This window comes from Pezoporus occidentalis, unplaced genomic scaffold, assembly GCF_034315485.1.
Source record: "Pezoporus occidentalis ecotype Australia unplaced genomic scaffold, CSIRO_AGI_Poc_V1 ctg25, whole genome shotgun sequence".
In the NCBI taxonomy this organism is placed as follows: Eukaryota; Metazoa; Chordata; class Aves; order Psittaciformes; family Psittacidae; genus Pezoporus; species Pezoporus occidentalis.
In genome coordinates, this window is record NW_026914394.1 from 657,353 (window position 1) to 677,130 (window position 19,778).

At 44.9% G+C, this 19,778-nt stretch overlaps 3 protein-coding genes and 1 long non-coding RNA gene across 8 annotated transcripts in view; 2 read left to right on the forward strand and 2 right to left on the reverse strand.

Annotated features, from left to right (window-relative positions):
* The window catches only part of GPBP1L1 (GC-rich promoter binding protein 1 like 1), a 33,669-nt gene extending 29,708 nt beyond the window's left edge, over nucleotides 1–3,961 (reverse strand). Inside the window, exons 1-2 of one of the 3 annotated variants that reach the window (XM_062622973.1) lie at nucleotides 3,823–3,921; nucleotides 897–983 (exon numbers count right to left, since the gene is read on the reverse strand). The gene's annotated coding sequence lies outside the window, so the exon portion shown is untranslated. Of the gene's footprint in view, nucleotides 1–896; nucleotides 984–3,822 lie in introns of all 3 variants that reach the window. The other 2 variants (XM_062622972.1, XM_062622974.1) reach the window with 2 other exon arrangements.
* A 436-nt stretch (nucleotides 3,962–4,397) lies between these two features.
* Nucleotides 4,398–6,763, forward strand: TMEM69 (transmembrane protein 69). 3 transcript variants are annotated; one of them, XM_062622978.1, is made up of 3 exons: nucleotides 4,398–4,593; nucleotides 4,990–5,087; nucleotides 5,723–6,763. In XM_062622978.1, the coding sequence occupies exons 2-3, from the start codon at nucleotides 5,043–5,045 to the stop codon at nucleotides 6,449–6,451; spliced, it is 774 nt and encodes a 257-aa protein (XP_062478962.1). In that variant the 5' UTR covers nucleotides 4,398–4,593; nucleotides 4,990–5,042; the 3' UTR covers nucleotides 6,452–6,763. The 3 variants fall into 3 exon arrangements, with proteins under 3 accessions (XP_062478962.1, XP_062478963.1, XP_062478961.1); XM_062622979.1 differs by lacking the exon at nucleotides 4,398–4,593 and adding an exon at nucleotides 4,685–4,913; XM_062622977.1 differs by lacking the exon at nucleotides 4,398–4,593 and having other exon boundaries at nucleotides 4,686–5,087.
* Nucleotides 6,764–9,514: 2,751 nt separating this feature from the next.
* IPP (intracisternal A particle-promoted polypeptide) lies at nucleotides 9,515–15,683 on the reverse strand. Its single transcript, XM_062622976.1, has 8 exons — nucleotides 15,346–15,683; nucleotides 14,770–15,201; nucleotides 14,305–14,460; nucleotides 13,402–13,569; nucleotides 12,471–12,608; nucleotides 12,060–12,182; nucleotides 11,149–11,369; nucleotides 9,515–10,203 (listed from the first exon to the last, which is right to left on the reverse strand). The coding sequence occupies exons 1-8, from the start codon at nucleotides 15,650–15,652 to the stop codon at nucleotides 9,979–9,981; spliced, it is 1,770 nt and encodes a 589-aa protein (XP_062478960.1). The 5' UTR covers nucleotides 15,653–15,683; the 3' UTR covers nucleotides 9,515–9,978.
* Nucleotides 15,684–15,818: 135 nt separating this feature from the next.
* LOC134165830 (uncharacterized) lies at nucleotides 15,819–19,778 on the forward strand. The gene is made up of 2 exons (XR_009965652.1): nucleotides 15,819–16,154; nucleotides 17,272–19,778. It is a non-coding gene; the product is annotated as an uncharacterized LOC134165830 (long non-coding RNA).

Sequence of the window (19,778 nt, forward strand, 5' to 3'; positions counted from 1 at the left end):
AAATTCTACATTTTTTCCTGTGTTGGAAAAGGGGGGGTTCCTAAAACCAGGGACATGCATTTAGACAAAATTATACGGCACCACCACCCTCCCCCACTTTTGCTTATTAACAGCCACCAACATCTCACTATGAAGCTGTGATACTCCTTTCAGGGTGGAAGGTAACACTATGAAAACACTGAAGTGATAACAAAATTCAAGGAGAGGAAAAAACAAAACAGAAAAAGAAAACAAAAAAGACATTGGCATTTTTGCTAGAATGACTGTAAATCCTGAAACTTCAGTAGCTCCCAGTGAACTCTCTTGTGTACAACAGTCCCTGAGGCACAAGGTCATACTCTGCAAAAATATTTGTTTCTGAGCATCATTTATTGCAGAAAACCTCAAGATATTGTTTGGATACACTGGTTCAAAGGATTTTTGTTAAGGCAGACCTTGGAAGTGGAACTATTTCAGCTTAGTCATTTCACGGAACTGCATACAACAACAGTTTGTAAAGCCTTTCTGCTGTTTTATATACAGAAAGGTCTGAAAAGCATGAAGTGTTAAAATTCTTCTTCTGATGTTTTGGAAGGGCAGCTAAAGAAGGCAGGAGCTGCAATAGTTGAGCAGATTTTAATCAAGAAATTCCAGTTTGCAATGGTACAGCCTGATCACTAATATGTATGATTAATTTAACCAATGTGCTTCCCTTCCCACTTATTGTCATGCTAATGGCCTTCACTAACCTAGAATTTTAGGTCTGCAGAGTGTTTGTACATACACGCATGGGGAGGTAGATACTTGGCCGCTATCAATCTCTTCCTAAATCCCCTCCCAAAAATGTAAATTAATCTTATGACCATACAGTAACTCATTAAAGTTTGGCACATTTTCACAGGAACATATTAACTTACAGTACACAAGTTAAACAACATCCTTGCATTCATGAAGTATTCTAAGCAGGACCACGTTTCTGCCAACTTCACTGGTTTTCATCAAATCTGACAAGTAAAGAGAACACACACTTCAATGACTTACTGAAACAAAGGCCACATACGATTTACTTCGTATCCTGGTCACTATGTAAGTGGCAGTAAAATGTCTACTTGGACTGCTAGAACAAAAAAGTAGCAGAAGAAAATCTAAACCCCTCCTGCCTCTACAAATACATTAACATAAACTTAAAAATCCCAAACAAACTTCCCAGTACACACACTACCCCACCAACTGCAAAACTCAGTAAATATGACCTTTCCCTGGATAACTTACAGCAACTGTCCTCCTGTGGCTGTGTTTTCACAAAGCCCTAAGAAAACGCTGTATCCAGGCAAGAGCAGCCAGCACTTTACTGAAGAGAGGTGCTTTATGTTTTAGCTCTACTGAACAGTCACAGCCCTTTTCCAATCTGTTCATACAGATGAATAAAGCACACTCTGAAGTGTACTTCACAACTATGTCAATTCAGCAGCTACACAACTAACTTCAAACATCTTGCAACACTGAAATCAAATTAAAAGCAACTTTAATTCTTGAGCCAATAGTTTTTGATCACTTGGGTAAAGCCAAGAACTATGTTATCTGACACCCACACTCCTGAAGAAATTCACAGATCCAACCGCAGTATTTTTCTGTATTAAAAACAAGTAGCCCACAATTCTTGAAATACTTTTTTGCATTTCATGAAAATGCTAGCAAAGATTATTTTTCCGTCATGACTTAATCTCCTAATTTAAAATAGCAATGTCAAGAGGCAGTGACACCATGGACAAAGCAGCCACATGTGAGACAAGGTATACATTCCCCACAAAACGTTCTCAAAGTAAAGTACTTTTCCTAACAATCAAAGTGTGCACTTTCACTTGATTTGTTACATATCACATCTGCATTCGGCTAATCCTACTTCTGAGACATCAGCAGAAAAAACAGGACCTTTTTTTTTTAAATGCCATCTGTTCCTTGCATATTTTCACTTTAAGTCTTAGTATATCTGCAATGGAAACTTCTGTGTCATATAGGATTCAGACTACAACCCAGAGATGAATACAAAACACAGAGGCTGCACTTCCCTACAAATAAGAAGCAAAAAAAACAAACACAAACCCAAAGGAAAAAACAAACCCAAAGAGGGAAGTACCACCTGAAAGTTTACTGTTCAAAATACAAAACTTGAAACAAGCTCTTCTTAAGGTACGTTTCTTTAGAAACGATCAGAAAAAATGTCATAGTAAAACCCACACTTAAATCTGGTGATTTTATTTCCTCCTGCTACTGCTCTATACCTATTTCCTTCCCAAATCAGAGACTGGAAGTTCAAAATACAGGTCTCCACATGGACGAGCACGAGGAACCTTTCCACCGAAATACCAGCCGTATCCATTCACAAAGTAACATTTCCATAAGCTTTTTTCGTAACCACCTAACATTTTTATAGAAGCAACGTCAACTCCACAGAAAACTCAACTTTGATGTCTTCGCAATTACCTGTTTTCTTGTCTCCATACCACCCTCTTGCTGTTTTCATACTCCACTCATTTGCTTGCAACGTTTCAGAGTATATCAATATTACTAACACTCGTGTCACTCCGACCTCGGGGGCGGGGAAAGCAAGGCCGACTTACCTGGCCATGTTAATAATCATTTCATATTTTTAAGCAATGCTCTTACACGATTCCTCCATTACTTACAAGGATTTAAATAGCGACTGTTCCTCTAAAGCTGTTTAAAAACTTGTAAGTTGTGAAGACGCCCACTAGCCGCTCTAAAATCGTTCCAAAACAGCTTATTACTAAACCGAAGTGAATTCAAAGTCTTAAACGCATCTTTGCAATGCTAGGTGTGAACTAGCTGTCCTGATCCAGTCCAGCCACAGCCGCACGCAAAACTGCAGGCCAACAGGACGTAAAACACACCGGACACACAGAAATAACTTTCACGACGAAAGAAAAAGCCACCTCACGCGCACGCCAAGCGCTGCTTTGCTGTGCACAGATAATGAGGGGCGCCTGACAAGTTTCCCGGCCGCCGTTTGCCCTGGCCCCGGCCGAGCGGGGCTGCAGGGGCTCGGCTGCCCGCAGCACACGTGTCACCGCTCGGCGCCTGCCGGAAAGCGCGGCCGTGAACCCCGCAGAGCCGGAGGGAAACGGCCCGAGCCAGCACGGATCCTCCGCTTTCGTTTCCAGCTCGCAATCAAAACAGCCCCGGCGCCTCACCCGCGAACGCTCCGCCCGCCCCGGGGCCGCCGCGCAGGAAGCCCCGGCCTGACCGCCCCCCCCCCCAAACGCCCTCCGGGGACTTCACCCCGCAGCCCCGGCGAAACGCGGCGTTCCGGCCCGTCCTTCCGCCACCTCCCCTCCTCCTCCCCCCCCACCGACCGGCCAGCTCGATGACAGGACAAGGCTAAACTCCGGGCGGGAGCCAGCAGGCCCGCGGCAGCGCCCAGGCCGTGTCCAGCGCTCCGAACTTCCCGGCTAAGCAGGAAACAATAAACGACGGAGCCTCGGCCCCAACCGCCCTCCCCCGGCCCGGCGGCCCTGCCCCGCAGGGAGCCCCTCGCCGCCGCATTCGGGACTGGGTTCCCCACGGGACCACAGAAGGACGCGAGGATGGGAGCGCACCGGGCCGAGAGTGGAGGGATTCCCCTTCTCTCCCACCCCCCCACCCCCAGGGCGGCCGCACCGCCCGCCGCCAACCGCCAGCGGGGTCCCGGCCTGGCGGGAGGCCGATCCCGGACCGTTCCGGAGCTGCAAAGCAGACGGGAGGTGACAGGCAGGGTCCCGGGGTGGCTGCCGATGGGGAGGCGCGGCGGGGAGGCGGAAGGAGGGGTGTGGGAGCCGCACTCACCGGCCAGGCCCCTCTCGCTGCCTCCTGCGGCCCCAGAACCATAACAAAGCTCTGCCCAAAATGGCTGCCCGGCCCTGCCCGGCCGGGGGCCGGAGGGGGCGGGGCCTGCGCGCGCGCGGGGCGGGGCCGAGGAGGCGGAAGGGACACGCCCCCACACCTCCTCCCCGCCTTCCCCGGCGGCCACGCGGAGCGCTCCCCACCCCCGCCCCACCGCTCAGAGAGGCAGCGCGCACGGGGCCTCACGGCCCGCCGGATGCCACCGGAGACTACATGTCCCAGAAGGCCGTGCGCCCCACCTGCCGCCAAGATCGGCCTGTCGCAGTGCCGCGGGGCACGCTGGGAGTTGTAGTCCTTTCTGCGTGGGTTCCGAAGCTTGAATAGCAGGCTCGCCCCCACACGCCACCCCCGTAGCTACTCCGGGGCCCTTCTTGCTCCTCGGCCAATTCCGTCGCAGTCTTCGGTGTTCGGCGGCAGTGGAAGGAGCCCTCTGCTGTCCCCGGCCCATTTCCCCGGTCCGACGGAACAATACGAGCCTCGCCTGTTCCTGCCCGGACTCGCACCGCTGTGCACCGGGGCCCTACCAGAGCGCTTCCGGGGGCAGAGGAAGCAGCCACGGCGAGGGGCAGCGCTGGCTGTGGAGGCCGCTGCCGGGAGCCGGTGGGTGCCGCCGCGGTCACAGCCGGTGCCCGGCCTGCTGCAGCTCGCTTCTGCCGAGCAGCAGCACCGAGAACCGGGAAGTGAAGTCCGCGAGTGAGCTGCTCGCCTTTCCCGGTTAGTGCTGCAGCCCCCTGCAGGCAGCTCGCCCACAGCCTGGGGTGAGATGAAGCTTCCACTCGTTAGTGGTTAAGGATAGGGTTTTTTCCCACGCCGGAGGAATTGGCCGTTTATCAGCTGCGCGCAGTTATTTACCCCGTCAGGAGAGGATCCTAAACGGGAGCCGTCTCCGCTTCCAGATTTTGAACTAGAAATTCTTCTCGTAACAGTTATTCCAACTTTAGGATTTTAGTTTATAGAACTACCTGAAGCTAAATATCCTGTAGTGGACAAATAAAGGTTGAGCACATACAGTGCTTATCTTCAAATACGCATCTGTGAGTCTTGCATCTGATAAACAAGTCTAGACAGTGACTTAACTTGAGGCATAAGACTAACTCAGCTATTCATCAGTTTCAGACCACCTGTCCTGAATTTTTCTGTTTTAGGGTCTTGATAAAGCAAACATGTTTCCTCTCATACAAAGATGCTGCTTCCACACACCTTTCAAAGTAAGTTTCTGAGGCCTTTTTTTGTTTTCTGTTTTTTTGTTGTTGTTGTTGTTGTTTTTAATTAAAATGACAAAAAGTATGACCAGAACACTGGGAAAAAACAAAGTGAATTATAAATTGGAGTAGCCCCATGTTGATTTATCACTGAGCCTTTCTGAGAGATTTCCTAGTTTGTGCAGCAGCTCTGAGCCAAAACTAAGATTTTATAGTTTAAAGGTCTTTTTCCTCTCTCTTTCCAGTAGAATAGCAAGGAGATAGTAACTAGTTTCTGGGGTGACCTTATCCTACTTCTGTAATCATTTTATAGCATTCCTTTTTAGAGTAGAATATAACATAAAAATGGTTAAAGAATGCATGTGTGGGTGGGAGTATAGGTGGATACACAAACCTCTTGTAGTGAGTAAGGTTTGCTTACTATGAAGAGCCTAATTGCTCTTCATCAGCTAGCTTGTGAAAGATGTATCAGCATAATTAGTGACCATAATTAGTAACTGCCCCAAAACTGAGAGTATAGGCAGCTGTTACGGGACCTGACTTGGAAAACTGCTTGGTACATTATTTTGTAGGTAGCGTAGGTATGTGTAGATCCATAAGACTACATTGTAAGATGTTAAGAATGAGTTTTATACTTGCAGCTCCAGAAGTTAACTGCTCCCAGGCCACTGCTTTATGGAAAGAATAAGACAACTTGCTCTTCCCTTGGCCTCTGGCTGCAGAGAGATGTGTGTCCTCTCTCAAGATCTCCACACCTCAGCGTAGCATCGGTATATGCAACCAAGCTTCAGGGTCTTCACACCTCTCTCCCATTCTTCAAGAGGAAAACCCCCAAGGAATCTGAGACCAAAGCCTCCGGTGTCTTGAAACGAAGCATGGAATCACTAAAGGATTCTCCCAAGCCAGCCCTCTACTTAAGCCTTGGAGGGCTGATCCCTTTTGTTTCTATACCGCTGTCAATGGCCATCCAAGGGACCTACTACCCAGAGCTGGCATTTGCTCACATAATGTATGGTGCTGTGACAGTATCTTTCGTAGGAGGGATGAGGTGGGGGTTTGCTCTCCCAGAAAACAGCCCGGCCAAGCCAGACTGGCTGAACCTGGCTAACAGTACCATTCCTCCTCTACTTGCCTGTCAAGCCTTGCTCTTTAAAGATGTCACCCCAGCTGCAGTAATGCTAGTAATGGCCTTGGGGATAGCACTGCATTATGACGTTTCCCTTCTTCCTACTTATCCTAGATGGTTTAAAGTACTGAGGGTAGTGGGAACACTGGTGATGGTATTCTCACTGTTAGCTACTGCAGCACTGAAGGCTATTTCAGAGATAGAGCAAAGTTACAGCAAGAATGAATGGCGGAGCACAAAGTAATAGATCAACAGGGAAAAAGCTGTTTATCTGCCAGTAAGAGATTTGTATTGAGTTCCAGAAGAAGTAAAGACTTGTGCTTGGAAGTTGTAAGATGGCAGGGATCATGATGCTTATTCATGAAGCAAACAACTTAGCTAGTTTAGGAGGGAAGGATTGTAAATAGCAATGTCTTCCAAGGCAGGCATGAGTCTGTCCTTATTTGTAGAACAAAGTATCACTCTTGAGATGCTACTGAAGTTAAAATGGAGATTCAAATGACATGGGTATGAATTGCTCTATGCTGAATCATTAAAGTATCTGGTGTAACTATAATGTGTGATAATATTCTGTGGTGGGGAAAACAACTGTGTAGTCATGCACAGTAATGAGGTGAAAGTTCTTCTAGTTTAGCGTTTAAAGCAGCAGCAGAGAATTTTGTAAAAGTACACACATGTTCAGTAAATATGTTGTGGAACAAAACTCGTTTCAACTGAGAAGGTGCTGAATTTGCTATGTGATTAAGTGATAGGCAAAAGATAGGCAAGGTCCATTGGCAGGGGCAAGGTAAGGTAGAACTCACCTTGTCATCCAGGTGCTCTGACGGACTGGGGACAGCTAGAATCATGGAATGGTTTGGATTGGAAGGGTTCTTAAAGGTCACCTTGTTCCACCCGCCTGCCATGGGCAGGGGCACCTTCCACTTGATCAAGTTGCTCAAAGCCTTGTTCAACCTGGCCCTGAACACTGCCAGGGATGGGTCAGCCACAGCTTCTCTGGGTAACCTGTTTGTCTCAGAGCAAGCAGAAGTGGACTTGTAGCCTGCAAGCCCTCCATGATGAGCCAATTACTGAAAACACTGCAGAACCATATGCTTTTTGTACTTAAGTCTCCTAAAACATCATTTAGGGGGATGAAGACAAAGCTTAAGTTACATGGATTTTCTTTTCTAGACTCAGCTATTTCAAGAAACTTAGGAAATTTTATGTCAGCATGTTTACTGTTGGCTTTTTAAGTATTTTTTATGTACAGTGTAAGTTGCAAGAAAAAAAACTGAAAAGTGACATCCACACGCAGTCTTAGTACAAATTTAGATACTCCTCATAATTTTCTTAATGCAGTATTCTTCACTATATAAAGCACTTAAAATTTGTATCTATTCTTTTTGCAAAGAATAGATGCTGAAGAAAGACCTGTTTATCTTGAAGACAGCCATCTTCTTTATGGTATTGCTGAAATAGCAACTATATACATGAGCCTCTAACTTCTGCAACATGTTAACTTTTACATGTTAACAGCATCATAGGTGTGAAACAGTGATGTATTTCTGCACTCTTGAATATAAAGGAAGTAAAAATGAGTTTGTGAATGAAAAGAGTTTTCTAGTCTTTCTTACTTAGACATGGTGTTTTTTTAAGATGGTGCTCTTCTTTGGACCTACCTTTGCCTTAATTCAGGGAAAGAGGTGGAGAGTATCAGAGAACATAACTAACTTCAAAGTTTCATTCAAGCATGATGGAATCGACTGTAAAAATGGAGAAGGTGACCTCATACAACAGCAGACTCCCTTAAGCTCCACTGATCCAAGAAGTTTATGGGTAGGGATCAGAAGTGAACCCCTAGTTCCCAAACAAATAAAATACAGCTAAAGTCATGTTCCTCAAATAGTTCAATGAGGGATCCTGAAAGTAAAGAAGAAAGCCTATGAGATCCAACTCATCATTTGATCCTAGAGCAGGCTGCAGAGTTGACAGGGCAGCCAGGCTTCCAAGAAATCGGAGTGATTTTATACTAAGAGGAGAAATACATGTCTATTTTACTACTACTGTGTTACTTGCAACTTTCAAATAGTACACATCTATAAATGATCTGGTGTCCCACAAGGAAATAGGATTTCCAGTAAAAAAAAGGACCTATTATATGAAAGTGGCAGTAACAGGAAACCAACCTACTAAAGAGCATTCCACAGTCAGTTCTGAAAACGCACTTTTATTATGAAAAGCTATTTAAAACAAGTTTAAATTAGGAAAAGAATATGAGAGAATAGACTTTAGTTCACACACGTAAAATATCTTTGAAGTAAAAGCACACACAAGATTCTAGAACCATCAGAAAAATAAATGTTCCATCATCAAGTATGTGTCAGTCTGGCAATCTCCCAACCCTGTGTTAGAATGTAAGACCAAAATTCTTACAGTACCTGCAATGCTTACCTTGAAGGACTTTATTCATGTATTTATTTGTTAATTTTACAGAGGGGATATTGACCTAGACAGCATGAATGCTCCTTTGTCTACACAGTGCAGGCTTCCTGTTTTGTGACATTCCAGTTGTGGTTTTGTATTCTAGAGTAACACTATCAAAGTTCAAGCAGCCTTATTTCAGACTCCATTCAAATCATCCACAGTTGTGCAGAAAATGCAATCATATTGTGCAAAAAGCAACTTCAAGTATGTTAATTAAATGAATCTAGAAATAACTCCAAACTCTCAGTATTGCTCTACTAAGCGTATCCAAGCCAAATACAAACTCCTTAAGACAAAACACACTAATAGCACCACTTCAATGCTGAATGCAAATAATTCTATCACAAAACCCTCCGTTTGCTCAAGTCTGGAAGAGGCAGGATATAAGATGTAGCAAAGATGGAGGTATGTACCTTGTAGAACAGCATGTATTGCAATGCCAAGCCTCAGCGTGTGTCACACAGGATAAAACCACTACAGGGGGGTGGGGGCAAAAAGCTTTCCCTACATTTTTATACTAAGAGCAGTCCAAAAGAAAACAACTAATCTAATGAATAGCATTTCCATTTAAAATTCATCAGAACTTAAAAAGGAGGTCATCACTGATACCACTGAGAAAAGCCTATGCTGAAGTGGAATGACATTATTAGAACGATGAGAATAACCTTCCAAAACAGGAAAATCTCAGCCACTCACCATCCAAGTTAGTGAAGTGGCCAGAAAGTAAATATCCAATTCCTATTTAATGCCCATCATGTCCAGCAGCAGCAAAGAGGTTCAAACGCATTGAGGTCGTAAGTAGAGGTACCAAGTCTTCCCTGTCTGTTATCTTCCTTCCCCCCCCCCCATCAGAAAAGGACAACTAATGCTAACCAAGTAGCCCAACTGCTCTTATCCACAGGTAACTTCTAGCTATCTACAGTAATCTCCTTCCAGATTGTAAAAGCAGCTAAAGATGTTAGCTTTGGTGCACCTTACAGAGTTAACAATCTGATTGCTGCCCCTAACATGCTGGAATGATTTCTTCAGATTCTTACAGGACATATTCACCACCTATTTCAGTAAGCTAAATGGAGTCAGAGCCATTTCTACTCTTAACAGGATACCCCCTGAGACAGACATCAGATAAGCCAATTTACTTTGAAGGGCAAGAGTTGTAATATTTCCTTCTGCTCAGGAAAAGCCCTCTGACCCAATTCTCCACTGTCTCTACTGAAGCTCCTGTGTTACGTTTCTGACCAATGAAACCAGAAATCTGAGGAGGCAGATTTACTCATTCCTTGCATAAGTTTTCTTTGTTGTGTTTTACAGCACAGCTACACCTCCTTCACAGCGGCTGGTGATCATGTTGGCGATTTCAGTCCAACTGTCCGTATGAGGATTATAAACTTCAACAGAGTCAGAGGTTACTGGCGCAGCAAAATCATGACTGGGAGCTCGGCCTCCTGAGGCATAAAGAAATCCATTCACAGCCACAACACAGACACCAGCTCTCGGTATCTTCATCGACGCAACTTCAATCCACTTTTCCTAATGAGATGGTGAAATAGTCAACAAATAGTTTAGGGGCAAGCCCAATTCTGATAAAAGTTTAAAGCTTAAAGACTGAAACATATACAAAGAACACTACATATACACTTCATAGGCTCAGGTGTGGCATGTGTACAGAATCAAGAGGATTATCAAGACTGGAATGACAGCACTTTCACAAGCAGTCCAAATCATGGTAGTTACTAGAGTCACATAGTGTCTGTACAGAACTCCTCTCCCTTTCCTCAGTCACTGCAAGATGCAGTTTGTCTCCGAAATAGAGAATAGTACGCAGTTTGAGGTGGAAAATAAGGAAAACTAGATTTAATTACAAAAGCAAAACAGAATGGCACACTGGATTATGTTTTGTTTTTAATAGTAGCTACTGCTCCAAAGAGCATCATAGGAACATGAGCAATAGCAGTCAGGAACAATTTCTTATCTTATTCAAAAGTTTAAGTGCTCAAAGTGATTTGTATAGTCATGCTGAAACACCACTTTCGAAGTGGAAGAAAGATCCTCAACTTTGAAATTTTCAAAGGGCAACTTCCTTTTTCAGGGACTTTCTTTCTCTCTAATCAGATCAATTATCATTCTATTGCAGAGGGGGAATCTATCCCCCATCTTAACCCTAGTATGTATTTACTAAAGGACAGTCTATCTATGCATCATCAGTATTGGTTTGCTTTCAGTTTTGCAAAAGCCTGCATGCAACTTTGTAAACACACCACCAAGCTAGAGAGCAACATTCTACAGACTGGTTAGGACAGACAGATCCACTGAGGTCACTGAGGCTTGGTTTCACTCAGATTAGCAGCCAGTAGTGAAAAGGAAATGGAACTCCCAACTTTTTCCTTTTTAAAGAAAGGAAGTAGGCCCCCTCTAGAGCATCTTACACAAAGTTGATGCAATCTACATTTATGAAAGAAAGGGACTCTACCATACCTCTTCAAAGGAGTACTTCTCCACAGTAGCAAGTGCATCCTGAGCTTCATTCCAGCCTCCCACAGCATAGATACAATCATTGAGAGCAGCTACACCAAGATACGCTCTTCGGGTGCCCATTGGAGCAAGCTCAGACCAACGTTTAGATATTGGGTCGTAGACTTCAACAGAACGTAGCTCTACTCCTTCATTGCTGATACCACCAACAACATAGATCAAACCTGTAGAAACAGTTTCTCCTCTGATAGGTTTCATAATACAAAGGTTTGAAAGACAGAAAATGTCTGTCACAATACAAGTTTCAGCCCAGTATTAAGATGGCTTAAGAATGCCAGATAAAAATCCTCCATTTGTCCATTAGCAACAGACATAGAACTTTCAAATGAGTACTTTGAGGCTCAAGCACTAAAAGCTCTGATGAAAGCAATAATTAATCAAGTATGGGGGAGAGAATTCAGAAGGCTGCAACTGCTGACCAGGCTTGGATTAAATTAAATTAATTAAATTAAATTAATAAGTGCAATTATAGATCAAGTCTTTACACATGCCTGTCTTAAAATGATGTGTGGCAACTCTTCAGATTGTCACAAAGAAACACAAACAAATGCAAGTACGGAAGGTAAATAAAAGCAGTGTTGGGAAGGATAACCAGCTGTTAAAAGACTATTTGGGTAACCATACCAGCAGCCATATAAAAACTGTGTCCATGAGATAAAAGGCAGAAGACAGAAAGAACTTTATACACAGTCTTTCAATTCTGCAAAATTAAAGATATGGTATTAGAAGAACAAATAAGTGAGGCACAAGCATGTGCAACTGACAGCACAGTATGAGACAAAGGTAAAAATTAAACAAAGCTTCAAAATCCAGTGCCTCTCAGAACTGTTTATGGATACAAACTTAATATTCACCTTGCATTTCACAACAGCCAAAGCAGTAACGGGGCATAGCCATGCTTCCCACCACATCCCAACTATTTTCTTCTGGATCAAATCTTTCAATTGTGTTGCCAATCTCTGCTCCAACCCAACCTCCTGCAAATAACAGCAAATATAGGAAAGAATTTAATGACATGAAGCTGTGTGTTAGCTGCATTTTTAGACAGATGAGACATTGTTCCAGAACAGAAATAAGTTATACCTGAATGACAACTAATCCACAAAGATTTGGTACACTAACGCTCAAGGAAACAGCTGTTTTTCAAAACTTCAGTTCGCAAATTTGCAACACCAAGATATAATATTTAAGATCAAATCAATTTACAAGTTTCATGAATTAACACTTAGAAATTAACTTCACCTAGAAAAAAAACCAAAACTTACCCAAAGCATAGATAGCACCATAGCATGTGCACACTCCCAGTCCACAACGAGGGTGGTTCATGGAAGCCACAGTGGTCCACTGCTTAGTAACAGGATCGTAACATTCAGTACAGTCAAAAATCATTGAGTCCTTCTCACCTGAATAATAAGACCAAGAACAGAAAAAACGGAAATGCAACGTTTTGCACTGCAGGTATAGAAGCATTCTTCAACTCCTTCCAGGACAGACAACATTTGAATACAAGATCTTTCTTTTAGCTAACCAAATAGCCGAAGTAGCAAAAGCTTTGTTTATACCCAGAACTGAATCATCACCAGGAACAGCTTTCATCAACAGTTTCCCAAAACATCACTGAAAGCATCAGAGGGGCAGACAACCACAGTGCTACACACTTTTTACTCCGTAGCACAACTCATGGTGTTTTCAAGACCAAAGAATATGTTCCACAATGACAAAAACAGCATACATAGGCATTCTTTTAATGATGGGCTAGTACAGCTGAGCTACTCATCACATCCTTGAACAAACATACATAACAAGCCTTTCCAGGTAGGCAGACAACAAGTAGTCTGTCTTGTACCCCTGCCTTTTAGGCTATGGACTTCTGCTGAACTACATGTGAGAAAAGAAATGCTGTTAGGGGTGGTACACAAAGTCCACAGAATATCCAACTATATACCATATATGTCAGCATATCTGCACATGTCCACATGCCTACCTGTGAGTTGCTACACCATGAGAGGAGAGCAGGTTAGTAAAAAATGGCCAACATAGGAGCCCAAACAGAGCAGTGATGGTAGAGAACCAAGAATCCCCAACTCAATTGTTATATCTAGAAGTTGTATTATCTACTCTTGGGTTTCTCAGAACCACTTACAAGAAGAGTTCTTTAGTGTCCATGTTAGAAAGAAAGCATATTTCAGCTGTTACCTCCAATGGCATAGACCATTCCTCCCACCACAGCCACACCGAGCCCACTCCGGGCCTGGTGGAGAGATGACACTGTGGTCCAGTAGTGGCTGAAGGTGTCGAATCGCTCCACACAGCTGAGGGCTCTACTGTCACTCCAGCGTCCTCCCTGCAGTCGGGTGTACCCACCTAGAAAGTAACAGCTGAGTAAGAGCTTCCTGCTGGTCCCCATGCTCCTGTATCTAAACCATTAGATAAAAAATGAGAGTAACACTCATTAGTCACTTCTAGTAGGAACTAGATTTTCCCAAATAGCATTGTTTCTCCAGCACACAAGGAAGAATGGTTGCCTGGGGAGTCACAAAACTTGTGCCTGAGCCTCTGTACCTCAACACTAGAAATATCATTTGTGTTCTTAGCAAAACACAGAGACCAGCTTGTGCTATCTTAAATCAGTGTTACTTTTCATAGGGTGAAACAAGAGCATTCCCTTCCAATACATAGCTGCAGCTTTGCTGAAAACTTGCAATTTCAATTATCCCACCACATGAACTGAAGCATCCTGGACAGAGAAAACTTCAACCTTCAAACAAGGAATGCAGCGAGTTTTTTGTACACCATTCCAGCAGTGAACCATAGGCAAATCCTCTGCTGGTTTGCAGCTTTCCATCCTAGGCAAATAATTTCTAAAAGACAAATCTAAGGCTTTGAATGCCATGTCATAATGACAAGAAATGTGAACGCGGGACTCCTGGGTAATTCTAAGCAGAAAGCAGCTAACATGGTAACTCAGCCAGATGAAACGTTTTGCTATTTCTATATCTTTTGATTAAACCTAATAAATTCCAGTATCTCCGTCAGTACTGTAATAAGAGATACTACTTCATCACTTGTTTTACAAGGTTCAAGCAGCCACATTCTAACCTACTGCATAAAGGTACTTCCTGGCTTTCCTCCGGGGACGACCTTTAGAAGCTTGCAGAAAACTGCTGACCTTGTTTTCTTTGGGAGATTTACAGACTTCACAATATTCTTTCAGCAGGGTTTGCAGGGCCACCCGAAGGCTGAAATCTGGAATACCTTGAGGAAATAAAGAGAACAAAAAAAAAAAAAGAAGGCACAGTGAAAAGTTACAGATGGTAACTCAGTTGTTGAAAAATTATTATGTTCTCCTAAGCAAGCAGGCAAATCAAGATTGCCTACTTCTATAAGATTTGTTTCTACAGCAAGCTGTGCTTATTTGTTAAAAAACAGAACTTGTTTGCTATAGAATAAATCTTTTCACTCATTGTACTATTAATCTATAGAAAGCCATCAAAATCCTGTAACTGAACAACACATGGTTTGCTCAGATACAATCATCTGATAGTCTTTCCTTCTTTCACTTACTTTCTATGTATTTTAATAACCTTTGTGCTGGTAGCAGAGGGAATCGAACAGGTTCCAGTACTTCTACGACGTATTTCTTTCTTTTTCCCACATCCTTCAAAATCCATTGCATTGCCGCTATGAAAACTTGGTACTCGTCCTCGATGCTCAGGTCCTCACTTCGCAGGATCTTAATCAGCTGCTCTTTTGTCAGCGCCAGGAACTCCTCCCCGCTCTGCACCTCCAGGAAGTGTGCATGGATGTAACTCTCAGTGAACTCCATCAAGTCGTGACAGGCTACCTGCTCGGAGAACTGGAAGAAACCGATGCAGTTCAGCGGGTCGATCTGCCCCTTCAGGAACTCGCAGCAGAGCTCCACCACCTCGGTGAGCTGCAGCATGTCAGCAGCGACGATCAGCTCCTGAACGTTGTGCTCCCCGATGTTCACCACCCCTGCGGGCACACACATGACAGCGGGGCTGTGATCGCCAGGCAGCCTGCACCCCGGCCCTGCCATCGGACAACTGGCCATGGCGGGTGCCCAGGCAGGCTGTCGGGCAACCATCATCTTGCCCGCCGCCCCCCATCAACCGTTACCTGTGTAGATGAAGTCAAGGAGCGTGTGGAAGGTGTCCGCCTCGATCCCCGCGATCCGCACCACATCCCGGCCGGACTCCTTCATGCCACCCGCGAAGAGCGCCGCGAAGTAGGGGCTGCTGGCCGCCAGCACCAGGCGGTGCACAGCGAACGCCTCCGGGCCCACCTCGAGCCGCACGTCGCAGAAGCTCTGTCCGGCCCGCAGCCGGTTGATCTGGGCCAGGAGGAGGCGGGCGTGCCGATCAGAGACGGAGCTTACGGAACTTACAGAACTCCCGCCGCCCTTCGCCGCCGCGGCGCTCGCCATCACGGTCCCTGAGGTGCCGGGAGCCCCCTCCCCTACCCGAGGGGCCGCCCTGGCGCATGCGCACTGCCGCCGCGGCTCCCGCCTCGGCTCTCCCGCAGCGCATGCGCTGAGGGGGGAGGCTGGTGGCTGAAGTGGGCGCTCGCTTCATTGGGACGGTAGAGTTTCGTTATGGCAGGCTTCGCAAAAGAGCCTCTGCTGAGGTGTTCTCTGTGCTGAGTACTCTTCTCCGTCAGCGGGTGTAGGAAGCGGACCTGCCCTGGTGGGGGTAGGTCTGTCTGATCCTTTATCTACGTGCTTGCCTCGTCGTTTGGCTCTGTGGAGCCTGTTCACCCCCACAGGCACCTCTGGCCACCACACCATGGGTGTGTTGCCAGCTCTGTGTGGAGCTTTCTTGTCTGTGGTTAAAGCTGGTCCTCTGAGAGCTTTGGTCTCTGTGGCTGGTGCTGAGGTAAGTGGTGAATGAGCTGTCACACAATCTGTCCCTCCATCACATTCCCCTCAGGTGTGCTTTTGCAAACTGGATTCCCAGCCACCTTAATCTGTGCTTGGGAGAGAGAAACATGGCAGTGCTGGGGAGAAACTGCAGCTGCCGTCTGCCTGGGGGAACCCCAGAGACAGTAGACACTGCCTGCCATTAGCTCAGGCCTGTGGCATTGGAGCCAGAGCTGACTGGAGGCTGAGCCAGCCCACATTCCTCCGTCCTTTAGCATCATGCCATGTTTGGGCCTTCCTTTTCATTCCAGCACGAATGTTTCATTCATCACAGTGTCCTGTAGCACTACCATGTGGGCCGCTGGGGTCAGCACTGATCCTGAGGCAGAGCATGCTTCCGTCTTGGTCTGTGTGATTCATGGAGTCACAGCATGCCTCAGCACTGAGTGAGGGAAGAGCATCACATACTGAGTTACATGCACATGGTCACTGGGTCTGGCAGATCTGGCACTGATTCTGAGAGAAAAGCATCCCTCCTGGGTTTTCCACAACATGACAGGCAGCCAAAGCAAAAAGCAATCAGAGAGCGCCTTGGAACACGTCCATATCTATTTACTGTGAGACTGGGAAAGAAGAATATGTCTGCTTACAGTTTCAATGGTCATGGCCCCTCAGGCTTTTCTCATGATTCCATGTTTCATTGTAATAACTTTAAAATGTGCTTCTGGAAGGAATCTGAATCATGGTACTCTCTGGGGACTGGTGGTTTCTCCATTCATCAGCATTACATTCTTGACAAGAGTGGTAAAATTACCTTTCGAGCTGGTCTTAAAAAAAATGCCCACAGAAAATAGTGACCTAGATAGAAAATAAGGTTTCTGCAAGCATGCACAGTTGGATGCATGCTGATATAACTCAGTCTAAATTTTAAGCTAGGCTAATAAATGCTTTTGGATTTTCCTTTAGTTGATGAATTAGTAAAGAAACCAGACCCCTCTCACGCTGACATTTTATTCATTGGAAGTGGCCTGTGAGTAAAGGGCTTAGAATTCTCCTAAATGCCAGTGGCTCAGTGGCTGGCTGATGTCAGCTGTTAGACACTTGGCCAGTATCAGGATTTCACACCGTAGAGCCAAATTTACTGACACAAAATAGCATTGCTGAGACTGCTAATTTTGCCCTTGCAGGCCTCTCCTGTCCTGTACTAATGTGGTTGAACGGCTCTGCCTCCAGAAGAGGGCACTGCTTCAGCGTGTTTGTTCCGTAACCGTGCAGAGGCTGTACAAGATGGACCTAATGCTCTCATGTACTATTGTGCATTTCCCAAACGAGCTGTAGAATTTCAAGAATGAGTCTAACAGTACATTTGACAGTGATAAATTGCACTGTGTAATTAGGAGCTTTCTGATTAACTAACACCAACTACAGTGAAGGAATCAAAAATGTCTTCAATTTGAAGTTAATAGGCTCCTAACATGATATTTGCCAATAAGCCATCTGAATGCTGGCTGACATATAGGACAGGTGGCAAAAAAACCATGCCTTGTGCTCATCACCATGTCCCCCTGTTCATGCCTGCACAGAAGTGCTGCTGTTACAGTACCAAAACCCCTCAGGGAGAAGACTCTCACAAACAAGGGATTTAGGCTTTATCTTGAAAAAACCCTGTGCTATGCCAGAGCGCCATGGAGCATTGCAGTCCTCCCTGTGTTATCGCAATGAGGCCCATGCTGCTCAGATTTCCCTGGCTGAAGGCTTCTCAGTAAAAACTTTCCAGATGCCTGGAAGATGTTCTGCGGCGCTGTCTGTCCTTCCCCTCTCAAATCCTGCAGATGGTGCTGTTACCACAGGATGGTATTCTGAACATGCAACAAAACCGGGTGGCTAAAAGGTGTTCCATGTGTGGTCCTCTTGTCACGGAAAGATCTTTGTTAGACCTGAGGTTTTGTTGGTTTGGGTCTTCTTCCCCTCACGACCCTTTTTTTTTTTTTTTCCTGAACTCCATAAAGATAGAGGGCTTTTACTCTCAAAAACACCTAAAAGAAAAATAACTTATTTAGAAGTGCAGTTGTGCCTCTAGTCTGCCTCTAGTCATGAGCCTTTCCATTATATCTATAGCTTTAGGGATCATTCTGACTTACTAGTCAAGCAGTATCCTTACCATACTTGGCTTGTTTCTTGGTTACTTCTCTGTTGCAGAGGAGACATGAAACCCAGGCCTTGACTATTTGTAGGTACGACAAACCCTGTGGGATGTTTTGTGATAGGGGGCCACTTTCCATGAAAGTCAACTAGAATGTGCTGGGTAAAATTCTTCTCCCAGTTTCAATGCGTATGAAATCTTCACTTCCTGTTCCAAACAGCACTGTATCTCTGACTTTATCCTCTGTGCTAAGGCATCTGCTAGATACAATATCTCAATGGTACTGTCAGTTAATTAGAACAGTTACTGTTTTAATAACAAATTACCCATTGTAGTTACAACTTACAGCTTAATGCACTTGACCTGTCAGAAGAGAGGTGTTGGACAACCTCACCAAAATGGAAGGGAGCTTTACTTTGTGTTTTGGTGTGCAGGTCACAAAACCTTCCTAGGATACAACCATTTTTGCTCTACTGCCCTAAGTTTCATAAGGACTTGAATTCAAACTTCTCCCAGGGAAGCCGAAATTGCAGAAGTATAGAACCACTAAGAGTTTGTGGGGACTAGAAATATCTGTAGTGTGCTAAATTACATCTCTTAAGCTTCCAAGACATCCTCTCCCTGTTAAAGCTGATATTAGCCTAAGTGTCCCATTTACTCCAGATGCCACTGCATGCCCAAGGCAATGGTGCAGATCAGCAGTCTCTGTTGATGCACAGTTTAGTGGAGTGGTGTTACGTGCTGCATGATGAATCTGCAGCCCCTAGTAGGGGTAAGATGAGAGAGGCTCCTGCAGTTCACATTCATGAAACATGGAAGAAAGAAGAGGCTCCCTGGGGACTTTCATGGTATCTCTCAAAGACAATGGTGGTTAACTTGTTATCTCCCTAGTGGGATTGGTTATCATGTTGTCTACTCAGTCAAAACCCTCTAATAAGTGTCAGGCATTAGATTCTAATTAGATACCTGCATGAATCTGTTGTCTGTTTATGTTTTTATGTGACATATAAGCTTCAGTGGATGGAGAAACCTCCCTTTGATGTCAGAATGTTTCCCATCATAGTGGGTAAAGGCTTCACAGGGACATAACACATTTTCCAGACTTAAGCCAGGCATGAAAACATTATCTCTTGACAGGTTTGGGCCAGCCCCAAGAGCTGCTACCTTCATTCTTGTGAGGGTTAATGAATCCTGACGATTATATGTGTGTGTGTGTGAGGTAGAGGTCTGAACTGGAATTCACCCAAAAGCAGAGAGCAAGAGGGGTCCCCAAAGCCAGTCTTTCTGCATAGGCAGCCCCAGAATATACAGCTTGTGTGAAAACTTTTACATTTTCACACTACCAGCAAGGTGGTGATGGCTCTGTCTATTACTCAGCTGAACTGTTAATGTCTGGGGAGAGTGTAAAGCTCAGTGAAGTGCCACTCTGAATGATTCTCCTCCTCATCTTTAGAAGCCTTTGTGAACTTTTGAAATTTGTGATTATTTTTATTACTTTTTCTTTAATATGGTTTCAGGTAAATGTGATACTAAAGTAAATGCCTGAAACCA

Excerpts from the sequence above, each read along its gene's own strand:
- TMEM69 (XM_062622978.1), top strand. The coding sequence starts at position 5,043 with ATGTTTCCTCTCATACAAAGATGCTGCTTCCACACACCTTTCAAA. Across the intron at positions 5,088-5,722 it reads GCTTCCACACACCTTTCAAA|CTCCAGAAGTTAACTGCTCC; the intron begins GTAAGTTTCTGA and ends TTATACTTGCAG.
- IPP (XM_062622976.1), bottom strand. The coding sequence starts at position 15,652 with ATGGCGAGCGCCGCGGCGGCGAAGGGCGGCGGGAGTTCTGTAAGTTCC. Across the intron at positions 15,202-15,345 it reads CCTTGACTTCATCTACACAG|GGGTGGTGAACATCGGGGAG; the intron begins GTAACGGTTGAT and ends GTGTGCCCGCAG. Across the intron at positions 10,204-11,148 it reads AGAAGTACTCCTTTGAAGAG|GAAAAGTGGATTGAAGTTGC; the intron begins GTATGGTAGAGT and ends CCATCTCATTAG.